This window comes from Bombus pyrosoma, linkage group LG5 (genome assembly GCF_014825855.1).
Source record: "Bombus pyrosoma isolate SC7728 linkage group LG5, ASM1482585v1, whole genome shotgun sequence".
NCBI classification, from domain to species: Eukaryota; Metazoa; Arthropoda; class Insecta; order Hymenoptera; family Apidae; genus Bombus; species Bombus pyrosoma.
The window spans coordinates 8,631,996-8,645,602 of NC_057774.1; the positions used below are offsets into that span (position 1 = coordinate 8,631,996).

Genomic DNA, 13,607 nt, shown 5'->3' on the forward strand with positions numbered 1-13,607 from the left:
AGATGTACAACGATGAATTCTGACAGTAGAGGGATACGAATAGAAGATCTCCCGCCAAAGAATCGATTGTTAATTGACAATTCGAAAGAAAAATTACGATATATTGGGTTGGCAAATAAGTGATTGCGGATTTTGTCATTAAATAGTATTGACAAAATTCTCAATCACTTGGTTGCCAATCCAATATTATCTCATTCATGAACACGTAGAATACGAAAGCTGGATAGCTCGCTGTATTAACCATAGAATAATTAAGCGTTCTAGCTTTCTACGTTCGTGTACGAGCTGCATTTCGTAGCGGAAGTAGAGAGAGGAAAAGCAAGGAGAAACTCTGTTGCAACCAGAGCGAAGAAGGAGCAACTAAAAGTAACTAAATAAATAACAAGCTCACACGAGAAATCGTACCCGTAATAATTGCAGAAATATATGTATCTATAATCGTAGTTAATTAGTGGACGTTTAGCGAATTAAACAAAAAGAGAAACAACAACACTCGTTACGAAGGACAAGAATGAATGAGCAGATGCAAGATGGTGGATTAGGGCAACAATTTCTGTTAGAAAGGAAAAAGGACTTTTCTTGGTATACACGTTGTCAATTAGATTCAGACTGACCGCAGGGATTGAACACGCATTAACAAAATGGAAAAGAAACAAAAAAAGAAAAAAAATATATAAATCGTAAAACAACAATTCGATGTTCTTCGATGTTTAGTTAGATATTGTTGTCGTCGTTGTTAACGATCGTTACCGAGGTACGATCCCGCCCCTCCAGGATGGCGTAGCGTGAAGAAACTTTGAAGACTCGGAAGACTTTGAAGAAGGGCGAAAAAAGAAAAAATTATAATAAAAAAGAAGACAGAGATTGCGATAAAAAGCTCAAACGTAAGAGGAATCGGAGGAATATCAATAACACTTTGATAATTTCACAACTAATTGTAAGAATTGGTAATTTTTTCTAATCCGATTCTAATCAAATATTATTGATCGTCAGAGAGAATCGGATCTTCACGCTATGTCCTTGAACCGTAGTCTGTTTTATACATGTAGACAGCAAACAGAAACGAAAATTCATAGAGAGAAACACAAAGAGTTGTTCTTATCTTGCGTCTATCACGATTGAATTTAACGCCGGTTTTTAATTAGTTAAATACTCATGGTTCGACATGATTTACGACGAAATTAAAAGTAGTCGATCGATTCTTCGTATAAATGTAGATTAAAATCGAGAAGATCGCTTATCTTTCTAATCAATATATTGAGCTTATATATTTACACGTTAAATACACGTGCACATAAACAGGACACTGTGATATACGGCTTACGTTACGGAAAGTTTAATACGTTGCTATTTATTTGCCATTCTCGCTGATAACTCGGTGTACACGTTCCGAATATTTTCCGAATCACTGAGAAATTTTAGTAATTTCTGACTACATATTCAAGGTCTTGTAATCCAACGAAATTAACTACAAGATAAGTGTTCTGTTTTGTTACTATATCGCGATAGCAGAATCGGCGACGCTATCTTCAGCTTTAGCAAGAATTCATAAGAATTCGTTCTTAGAATTTTAAGAACGAGAAAAATTTCGTTTTGTGAAAGACACGTTATCGGGCGTTTTTTCTTTTTTATCGTTTTTCAACGAAAAATCGTCGGCTAATTAATAATGTCGTAAATTACGCTGTATCTTATAATTGCGATTATATATCCTCTTTCAGAATACTTGAAGATACTATCATACGATGACGAGGAAATTTCATTATAGATCGTATATTTCATTAATTCTTTTCTTTTTTTTTATTATCATTTCATTATACTTAAGCGTTATACTATAAGCCGCTTATAGGCCAAGCTGGTCAATTGCGAAATTCTCGATTGCTTTGCTTGCATATATCGCACATGTGATTATTGTTCAATTAAAAAAAAAAAAAAAGAAACAAACGAGAAAGATGGCAGATAAATAAGTCTAAGATATTTAAGGTGAATTTTAAAAAACAATTTTAAAAAATAACCTCTAGAGATCAAAGTTGCAATGTTTTTTCTTATTTTATGGTATTGATCATCATGGCATTTGAGCAGCTTATGTATCATTCGTATAATTTGAAAAACGTTCTACATTTCTAATATATTCTTTTTCTCTCTTTTTCCGTATTTTCGGTTAAGGTAGATTAAAAAAAAAATCGCACGACCCATGAGCAAATCACACCAAGCAGTAATTGTACCATGTGTCTCACTCGCAAACACGATATACGTATAAGACTCGAATTTCCTCCGTGTAAACTGCGCAAAAGATATTCTAAAAACATTTTTACACTGTCGCGCTTCGTCACCGAATCGAAGAACCATTCATCCCCGCGATTTCTCCAGAGGGAAATTGTCCTTCCGATCGATCGGTCGACGGTTCGGTTGTCGGATCGTTTTCATCGATCCGAATAACCGTTATCCGACCGATCGAGATAGAAAAAGACAACAGAAATAAAAAGGGACGTTGTTTCTTTGTACTTGATACATTTTCGTTCAAGATATCGAGCAATGACGTTATTCTCTAATCACCGAATTTTTGCATGGAGAGGCTGAAAAGAAAAAATATATCAGTCACGTCAGAGCAACCACATTGTTCCATCAAGTTCGGTTACCAAGAAAGAAAAGCGAAAAAAAAGAGAAGAATAAAAATCATCCGGTCTGTCACTGACAGTTGAAAAAGCTTTCGAGAAGCTTAAGAGTATCGAAAGGAAATAAAACATATTCTCTCCTGGTTTAAAAGATGTTTCATGTTTCCAGTTTCGAGCCGTTACTCGAGGGGAGAACGGTCGAGAGCCAAGAAATCGCGAAATCAAAAGAAAAAGAAAAAGAAGAAAGAGAAAGAAAGGATCGGAGCGATAGGGGAGACGAAGGCCCTCTCGAAACACACATAACTCTCTGGACCAATAAATTTTACACTAACTTACTAATGTACTGTCGCCTAAATCGCCACTTTATCGTGAAAGTAAGTTTCTCCGCCGCGTCTGGATTCCTTGAGAGACGCCATTCGACAAGAATTCGAGCGATCATTCTTCACGAGGTTCTCACGAGCAGTAACATATACCGCTAAAAATTTACAAACAAACACACTGTGTGTCTATAGTAATCGTATATTAGCCAATTGTATACCGTGTATGCGGGATTGATATCGTCAAATAATGTAAGATTGATCGAAGGAGATGAAAGAAAAAAAGAAGACGGAGGATGCATGTTTGCGAGATGTCGATTTATAAAAGAATAGATCTTATCGCGTGTGAATCGTTAATTGAAATATACCACGAGACAGATTAGCGAATTTTATTTTCTATCCAGTGAACTTTGTTTGAGGAACAGTGATCATTTTTAAAAATTCCGTTCCTATCTGAAAGATAATGATTATCATAAAGATAACGATAATTGTCGAACGTTGTTATATTTTTATAAAATCGTTCATCTATATCCTAAAATACGTATGTAATCGCAAACGTGTCCCCTCTGTTCAAGAAACCGCTTGTAGAAACAAAAACGGTGAAGAAAGGCGAATGTTCGTGTGTATGCATGTATATAACGTATATATATACAGTACACAGGCAGGAGGCGTGCATGTGTGTATATATACTATCAAACACGTGTACATTGCGTATACATACTAATACATAAAGTAAAAGTTTAGCGTCGCAGCGTGCATACTCAGCAAACAGAAAAACCTGTAGCGAACGAGGCCACTATACATATATACATAAATATACATATACATATATATTATAAATATATACATAAATTATAAATATATACATACGAGTAACGATTAATTGTAACGTTGTAAAGCTGTGAGTAAACAAAAAAAAAAATTACAAAAAACAAAAGAATCACAAGTGTAATGATGGCACCAGAGTTACTAAACCGAGATAGGAAATACCGGAAAGATAAAGGGAGATTTATTTTTTTGCCAAGAGAATTTGCCTCTCCCGGTATGCGATGTGGTATGGATTAAGAAAAAGAAAGAGATGCAATAAAAAAAAGAGAGTATTTTGCGAATTGAACAGAGAGCGATGCAAGTACTTTGTTGCATGTTTCGTGCGTTATATATATAATATCGACGTCAAAATAGTCAATCTTGTTCCGTTTGCAAAGGAGCTGCGGATCACCTTTGAATGCGTGTGCGCGTACGTACGCTTCGTGAATTGTGATATGTGTGCCGCACACACGCATATATGTATACACAGATGAATATACAAGAGATATTCAATAAAACGCAGATATTGTGAAGAAAAAATTCTACTGTTATTCTTTCATTAATATACATACATTTATATTTTTGTCTTTTATTGTACATTGTTATTATCTTGTATCGTACATTATTCACTTAAAAGAAAAATCAATCAACCTAAAACATATTTATTATTATGAATGTGATAATATCCTAATGCTTTTAAAATATTCTTGAAGTTACTGTTGTACTCGTTATTAAACATATCGTATAATCTAAACTGTTCCTCAAGTTATCTTTAAGCCTAATCTTATGATAATCTTAAATGTCACGTCCATCGAAATCAACATGATCTTTAAATCAATTTATTATAATTACAGTAAAAATTCATTTATACGATACGGTACAAGACGTATCGGATAGTAATCAGTCGAATAATAGAAATCCACTAATTCCTCCTTCGAATTCGACTAAACAAACTTTCGATAACTGGGATTCTATTGTAAATCAATTTTACGACGTGCCTTTCTACTATAAATGGCTGTAGTAAGATTCGTGTTGAACCATGTCTTTCTTAACGTCTTGGACAGTAGCACAGCCTGCAAATTGATTTCCAAATATTTATAAAATTGTCCATAATAGTATTGAAATTTCATGAAAGTGGCTTTAATCGTACCTGTCAACGCAAATGTAACATCAATTTCTTTCCTGAAGACTTCAAGAACTGCCCTTGCACCTTCCTCACCGCCGTAAGACAGACCCCACAGCATAGGTCGGGCAACAAAAACCTACAAATCATGCAAAAATGAGAATTTAGCAATTATATGATTTACATGACTTATATTGCACTTTGATATATAGTTACCATTTTAGCACCCAGAGCAAGTGCCTTGAAAACATCAATTCCCTGTCTCACACCTCCATCCATATAGATCTCTATTCTGCCGTTTACAGCTTCCGCTATTTCTGACAATGCCTCAATCTACAAATCATACGTTATTTTTATTATTTCAGTATTATTATTAACTATCGTTATCTTTAAACATTTTATTTTATACTTCACGATTTTATTTATAATTCTACAATATTATAATACAACGTCAAAAGATACACTTTATAAAAAAATAAATAACAAACCGTTGCTGGAAGAGTGTCAACTTGACGGGCGCCGTGATTTGAAACGATGATTCCTGATACTCCACTTTCGATGGCTAACAGTGCATCTTGTGGGGTAAGAACTCCCTTTAAAACGATCGGCAGCTTTGTAATACTGCGGGGAATAAATTGAATTAGTACGTCTCCTAACTTTTACAATTGCAAAATCATCAAACTTCCTAACAACCTTTTCAGCCATTTGATGTCTTCCCAGGTCAAGGAAGCATCAAACAAGTTCATAACGTATTCGCTCAAACCAGAGCCACTCTTGGCATTGTTTATTTTACTGGATAACTCTCCCTCAAAATTTCCTAATCTGAAAATATATTTTCATATTTTATTGTACAATTATATTTTATATATGTTAAAATCTTATTATGGTATGGTATAATAAATACCTCAGATGAGTTGGAAGAGAAAATTTGTTCCTAATGTCAGCGCGTCTATCACCGAATAGCGGTGCATCGACAGTAAGGACGAGAGCTTTAAAACCAGCGCGCTCTGCTCGCGAAACTAAATTTAGAGTAACATTACGGTCATTGTATATATACAGTTGGAACCACTTTATTGCCTTTGGCGCAGCTTCTGCGACTTCCTCGATACTACTTGTTGATATCGTTGAGAGTATGTAGATCGTACCTGCTTCCTGGGCAGCTAAAAATTAACATTTTAATTCGGTTTCATTTCTCTCGCACTTACGCAATTCGAAAAACTTTTAAATTACATTTAAATTAAATTTCTTGCAATTTTATTAGAATAAACATATGTTATATCTAGCGTGTTTCCTATTGAAATTTTTGCGCTTTTCACTAAGATTAAATTATGCTTATGAGAGTGTTACAATTTTAATATCAAACAAGTGACGTTAATACGTTGGCCTCATGATGGTCATCGGTGACCTATATTACAAAAATCTTTTAAATGATTAAGATAAGATAAATTTTACAGACTAAAATGTTCTTTTTCAATTTGAATGAGTTATCAGAGAAAAAATTCGTAAACACGATATAGTTAGATAAAATAAAATGTTATATATTTCAGTGTGATTCGAAAATTCGCGTGACAATCAACATGTTAGAGATATAAATGAGCAATCTACTGCAGGATGTATGTTTTCAAATATATCGAATGCATTCGGTCATCGAGAACTGCATCGATCCTGAAGGATCGATCCTCAGTCGACGCGTGGCAACCGTGTCTACTCCATGTGTTTTATCACAAAAATTTATCCAACACTAACATCTCACATCGAAGATAGCAGCTGATAAGCTGTAAGTAATTGCATACACATGAGGTTAGTTTCGTGTAGATAATTCACGAAGCCAGTGGCTGGCAGCGGGATTTCACAAGTGTCATCACACGACATGAGTGTATCACGATGATGAGAAGAAATGTTGTGAGCCTGATAAAGTTCTTCCTTCTGGCGGTTCTCACCGTGTTCCTAACCGTCGTCATATTCCGCTATGTACGAACGTCACCTAACCATGAAATCGTGACACCAGTTACCGCATTGGTGGGCATCGAAGGTGACAGTCAGAAAAATTTCGTCGATTCTAGGCAGAATCTCAACCATTTTTATCAGGTATGGGTTAAAGACCTACTCATTATTGGCAAGGCTGATGCAAGTAAAACAGGTTTAGCAATAGCTTAGCCTTCTGCATTCCACGCAGTAGCGTACATCACTTTCGTGAACCCCAATGCAAATCATATTATTTTATATTAATGTTAGAACTACCAATGATTAAAGTATAAGGTTTGTGTATCAAAGAAATCAATTTGAAAGATATATAATGCAAGGAAACAAACAAATATCACAGGAAATATACAGTTGTAAATTCATAAAATTTCTATGAAAAAGGCTATTTCGATTAGTCTGGTAGTTCTAGTCTAGAGATGGAATTTAGTTCCACAATATAATGTTTGAATAAAATTTTTAACAGGACTTGGATGAAAAGATAGACTGGCATGATTATAAGACAATTGAAGAAGACAGGAAAAGAACCGGTATAGGTGAACATGGAAAGCCAGCATTTCTATCACCATCTCTCGATGCATTGAAGGAAAAGTTGTATCAGGTAAATGGTTTTAATGCTGCGCTCAGCGATGAGATCTCAATGAATCGATCAGTACCTGACATTAGGCATCCAGACTGTAAGAAGAAGAAATATTTAAGAAATCTTGATTCAGTTTCTGTGATAGTTTCCTTCCATAATGAACACTTTAGCACTCTAATGCGAACTTGTTGGAGTGTGATTAATCGTTCACCAGCATCTCTCCTCAAGGAAATAATATTGGTAGATGATGCTAGTACCAAGGCAGAATTGAAAAAGCCTTTAGAGGATTATATAACCGAGCACTTGACAAAAGTGAAAATTGTAAGATTAGAGCAGCGTTCTGGTTTAATTAAAGGTCGTTTAGCTGGAGCAAAGATTGCAAAAGCAAAAGTACTTGTATTTTTGGATTCTCATAGTGAAGCAAATATCAATTGGTTACCACCATTGCTAGAACCCATTGCACAAGATTACAAAACTTGTGTGTGTCCTTTTATTGATGTGATAGCTTATGAGACATTCGAATACAGAGCTCAAGATGAGGGTGCAAGAGGAGCTTTTGATTGGGAATTGTATTACAAACGATTGCCATTGCTACCTGAAGATCTTCAAAACCCAACAGAGCCATTTAAAAGTCCAGTAATGGCAGGTGGCCTGTTTGCCATTAGTGCAAAATTCTTTTGGGAACTAGGTGGATATGATCCAGAATTAGATATATGGGGAGGTGAACAGTATGAGCTATCGTTTAAGATATGGCAATGTGGAGGTCAAATGTACGATGCCCCTTGTTCAAGAGTAGGTCATATTTATAGAAAGTTCCCACCTTTCCCTAATCCAGGAAAGGGAGACTTTTTGGGAAAGAACTATAAGAGAGTAGCAGAAGTATGGATGGATGAATATGCAGAATATATCTATACAAGACGTCCGCATTTAAGATCGTTGAATCCTGGAAACTTAAAAGAGCAAAGAGATTTGAGAGCTAGATTACATTGTAAACCATTCAAATGGTTCATGGAAAACATAGCTTTCGATCTTGTCGATGTGTACCCTCCTATCGAGCCTGACGACTTTGCATCTGGAGAAATTCGTAATATGGGTGTGCCAGAACTGTGCCTAGACTCAAAAAAGCGAAAAAAGGACGAACTTGTTGTAGTTGATACCTGCATAAAGGATAATCCCAAAATTATAGGAGAACAAGAATTCAAACTGACTTGGCATAAAGACATTAGGCCAAAGGATCGTACAGAATGTTTGGATGTCTCTAGAGGAGGTGCAAAGGCTCCAGTCACTTTGTATCCTTGCCACGGAGGCCAAGGAAATCAATTATGGCGTTACAACGTTGAAAAACAATGGCTGATGCACGGTTATACGTCGAGGTGCTTAGACACGGATCCAGCAAGCAAAAAAGTCTTTGCAGCGAAATGTGATTCGTCTTCTGCTACGCAAAAGTGGAGAATCGAGAAAGTAAATATGAAAGCTATTAATAACTGGGATAACGTGGGACCCAAACGACATTAATTCCTCTGCCTTTTATTGCCGTAACTTTCTTAGTCTCTAAGCGTCTGATGTTTAATTATATGTATATGTACATAAACTTATGTTCCATTTTTATTAACTAGTCATCTAAAATCGTAATATTTGAGTTCGGTTTGTATCCATCAAAATACGAATTTTTAATTTGCAAGCTTTATTTATATAATATAACACGATAATGATATTACTCTTTTTTTTAAAAGCAGTCCTTACAGTATTTCCATGGTAACGCATTTTTTGACGCATTTCTATCACTGTAAATATTGTACGAACCCTCTGTTGTGCCTTAAACATATAGCTGCATTTAGAATATATACGAGTATATCTCATAATTATAATGATTATTTTATAAAGTAACTTCGCTTCAAAGCTCAATTTTTATCTATTATGAATTATTTTTTATTAATACAGTATGTATTTAAGGGTTACAAACGGACTGATCGACAGAAAAAATTTCTTTATTGCCAAATTTTCCAAGGAGTTAATTAAGTTCTTTCGACTGAAATAGAATATACTCTTATAATGTACGACCGAACCGGCAGACGAATAAATTGTTTCTTGTACAATTATGAAATAAAAAATTCTACAATCGAAACACGGCTAAGCAATAATAAGTGACTTTTTTAAACAAGTGACAATGCTTGCAAACATATCATCTTATTGCATATATAATTAATTACCGAGCATTTAACTTTTTATACAGTCTAATGCGATTTATTATATATATTTGTACCTAAATAATGAAAAGACAACAATTTAATTTCTGTACAAACTCGAATAAATTAAAACAAACAAAGGAATTATCTATTTTATAGGAGATCATGTACTTGTTTATTCTATTTTACCGTGCTCTGCGTTGTAACATTTTACAAACATGAAAAGTTCGAACGTGATCGTCGCTGACTAACCAAACCCAATACGTATTTGTGATTGCAACTATTTTTGTAAAATATTTGCATAAGTTAATAAACATTTTTACTGAATCTGTATATGTTATATAATGAATGTGTTTTGGTATTTAGAGATTAAATATACGTATCCATATAAGATCCTGAGATCATGTAAAAACCAAGAAAAATAGGGAAACTCACAGTGGGATGTTATCATAATTAATATTAAAATGTAATATTTACCTCTTGCATTTGCACATTCACCCTCAGGATGCGCCATACGTTGCATAGCTGCTGGTGCTACTCCCAATGGCATCGAGATTTGTTCACCTAGAATCTTGGTGCTTAAGTCCCTCTTGGCAACATTTCTTAGAAATCTTGGTCTTATCCTGTATCTGTAAAATGTTACAATTTTTTTAATTAAGAAGATTAGAGAATAGATTAGATCTAAGAGTTTTCAATTCATATTATTTTGGTCGAGCAATTGGTAATTTAGATTAATTTTATAGTGAATTTAGAAATTTTCATTGTTTAATTCATTGTTTAATTTCACTGTTCAATTAGTTATATTAGATGTTTCATAAAATAAAGGATCTTTAAATTTTTACAGAAAATGTCCGAGAATTATACGAACAATATCAAGACTGAAAAGAGTAGAATGACGAAAGAGTTTCGATTTTATAATCATTCCTTATTATACAGTCTTAATAGTAATATAAGTTAACTGTTTCGCATTTAACTTTACTTTTAACGATAAACTATTATTTTTTAAATACCTTTTGAAAGCATCCTTATTTAGCTGTAAACTGAACTGCTCGCCCGCCCCAGAATTGTAATAATCTCTGACAGAAGGTGTTAAATGCGTGCTAGCATATTTCTCGAAGTCCTCAATACAGATCATTTTTTGAGCCATGGTGTCTTCTAAAACCGAATGCGAAATTAATTTTGCATTTAACAAGTCCGGTATGTTCAATATAATTTACAATATACAATGACTCCCGGAAATATTTAAACTCTTGCCACTTTTGTGTATATATTGTATATATGTGTATTGTAAATTAAATAAGACATTTAATTAGACATTAATAAGACATTTTGGAATTTTATTAATACCGTACCTTGGAAAATTATGAAACTAATCTAAAAATATACATAGAAGTTACAGGTTATTCATTGCAAACATATATTCAGTAAAAAATATCATAAGTCGTTATAAGATAAAGGTGGTCTCACTGAATTATTATTGATTTTATTATCGCAATGGTGGCGATTATTAATGAATTATTAATATAACGAATAATTGATCGTTTAAGTACTTTGATGATCTCTGCGAAATACATATTTGCACTAAATACTTCGTGGCTTCTGTATGTACATTTCTCAATTTGTTTCAAATTTTAACAATATACTTATGATGGTTGAATCTCATTACAGTATTCAAACAATTTCAAAATGTTTCGAAACACATGTAATATTTTCATTTCGCATGTAATATATTCACAGGAAATTTCTATAAACGTTTGAATATTTTCGTGAGCTACTGTAATTCACCGTACACACGTATAGAGTACGAATTTTCATGCGTATACAGGAAATTTTAAAGTGCGATAGTGCACTCTTATACAAAAATATATGATACTTAGTTAAATACCCGTTATAATTTGTAATTAATTAATCTTCAATCAGTTCATTCATTTTAATTAATTTTCAATTTTAAGTAAAACGAATCTCTATTTTACTTCTATTTATCTATATGGCGTCGATAAAAATATAAATTTGCAGAAAAATGCGCACTCTGTACATATAATTTACAAGACTTCAAACAAATTACCGTTTTGTACGTTAAAAGTACTGATTTCTAACGAACTATTAACGTGACACTCGCGCGAACCCAGAGATACGAAGAAACTGCCCGAATCGGAAGAGCGCCGCGCAATTTATGCACGATAGATCAATTTCTATTTTGCAGCGGATCACTCAGTGATTCGGTCGATTTCCCAGCAAGGAAAACGTATGATTAAATGACTTCCATAGTCTCCACGATAACTCTTATTGCCAAGATAACCTCTGGAGAGGTAGCGTGTCCACTAGTATTACAGATAAAATTATTTGCTTTATCCAGAAACCGTTTATCTTTGCAGAGTTAGTGAAAGACGCGTGTGTTGTCCTGAGAGGCGGAAGATGAATCGCCCGCTGTATTTTGAAATCAACACTGGTATGTAATTAACAATTATTGATATAATTAATGAACATAACGATACCCGTTATATGTAATGTGCCCCTCGCTTCGACTTAAATTCTGTTCTATTTCTATTCCAATTCACTTTTACGATCACTTATGATCATCGAGCGATAATAATTTATTGCTGTTGCTATTCTTGTAAATAGTTATCCAAGAAAATTTTATTTTAGTTATATGGCGGAACATATATACGCGCTATCGACCATAAATATTAGCACATATATAGACTCGTTATATCTATTTGACAAATCTAACAAATTTTATTTTATCTCATATATTATGTCATAAGGCACATATCACGCGGATGAAATAGTATGCTTATTACGAAGTAATTAAAAATGAAAGCTACGACAAACATTCGGTTGATACCGAATACATATGCTACAAATACGTGATACAAATGCACGTACAAGGTAAGTATCTTAAAATTTCTGACTAATAGTGTATATTATAGAAGATTTCAGACTTAGCGTTTCGTTAATATGTTACAAGAAATTACGATTGACAAATCAATACAACGTAGTTTCTTTGTAGGTCTCGAAAATTTATTTAACACGAGAGATCAGCGATAAATCGGTCGATATTAATATCGATCATTCATCGTCGAACTTTATTCCACCTCTTATATCGTAATCATGCATGTATGTATCATATGCATGTATGTACAAGAGGTTTTACGTTAGATTTTCATTATCACGCGATTAAACGAAATTTTCTTGTGCTAATGAATGAGGCGTCACATTGTTAAATGATCGGAACCGAATGGGAAATATCTGTGATTCATTATTTGATACCGATAGTATATAATAATTACATACTTATCAGTCAATCCCATGATTATCTAACTTACACAACTTGAAACTTTGAAGTCTGTTGAAAGGACAAAATTTCAGGGACAACGGGTAAAAAATGTTCCATGTCGATAAAAACACTTATGCAACGCTTGCCAAATAGTTTTTCAGTTACGAATATCTTTAACAAATACATATCTTACACGAGCAAAAGTAATCGTAACTCGTGTCTATCGGTATTTATGCAAGACAACATTTTTTCTTGTTTTGCAACATAATGGCAAAAAAATTTGATAGTCGAAATTGAGACAAGTGAACTTCAAACTTTGTCGATTGCAATGAAACAAAGGGGATACAAAAAACAACAGACGAGTCAATTAAATTCTTCTCTTTAAACGGTATTTCGTCGCTAGATTACGAGTGTTTATGTAGATTTATACTCCTATGGAATTTTTGGCCCGAGATTTCTTTCACTCGATACTGCAGTCAACAATAATCGAAGAGTACTTGCAGAAAACACCGTGAATGGTAAAACTGAAGAATTTTCTTTTTCTCATTGAAGAATGTTCTAACATACCATACCATAGTATAGCATTTAAGCGCAATTAGCCTCTCTAAATAGTTATCAATAATGCTAGAAGATGGTGTCAGTAGCACGTCCAACGTCGCCTCTGTAGTGTAAAGAGAGATATAAGTGTCAGCTAATAATAATAATTGTTTCTTGGCGTTTGTCTA

The 13,607-nt window shown here is 33.8% G+C and overlaps 2 protein-coding genes across 2 annotated transcripts; one reads left to right on the top strand and one right to left on the bottom strand.

Moving 5' to 3' along the window:
• Nucleotides 1-4,262: 4,262 nt before the first annotated feature.
• Nucleotides 4,263-11,813, bottom strand: LOC122567604 (hydroxyacid oxidase 1). Its single transcript, XM_043726345.1, has 9 exons — nucleotides 11,671-11,813; nucleotides 10,616-10,760; nucleotides 10,083-10,234; nucleotides 5,764-6,019; nucleotides 5,553-5,681; nucleotides 5,348-5,480; nucleotides 5,076-5,192; nucleotides 4,887-4,998; nucleotides 4,263-4,809 (listed from the first exon to the last, which is right to left on the bottom strand). The coding sequence occupies exons 2-9, from the start codon at nucleotides 10,750-10,752 to the stop codon at nucleotides 4,742-4,744; spliced, it is 1,104 nt and encodes a 367-aa protein (XP_043582280.1). The 5' UTR covers nucleotides 10,753-10,760; nucleotides 11,671-11,813; the 3' UTR covers nucleotides 4,263-4,741.
• Nucleotides 6,028-9,950, top strand: LOC122567598 (N-acetylgalactosaminyltransferase 6-like). Its single transcript, XM_043726334.1, has 2 exons — nucleotides 6,028-6,947; nucleotides 7,306-9,950. The coding sequence occupies exons 1-2, from the start codon at nucleotides 6,744-6,746 to the stop codon at nucleotides 8,932-8,934; spliced, it is 1,833 nt and encodes a 610-aa protein (XP_043582269.1). The 5' UTR covers nucleotides 6,028-6,743; the 3' UTR covers nucleotides 8,935-9,950.
• Nucleotides 11,814-13,607: the final 1,794 nt, after the last annotated feature.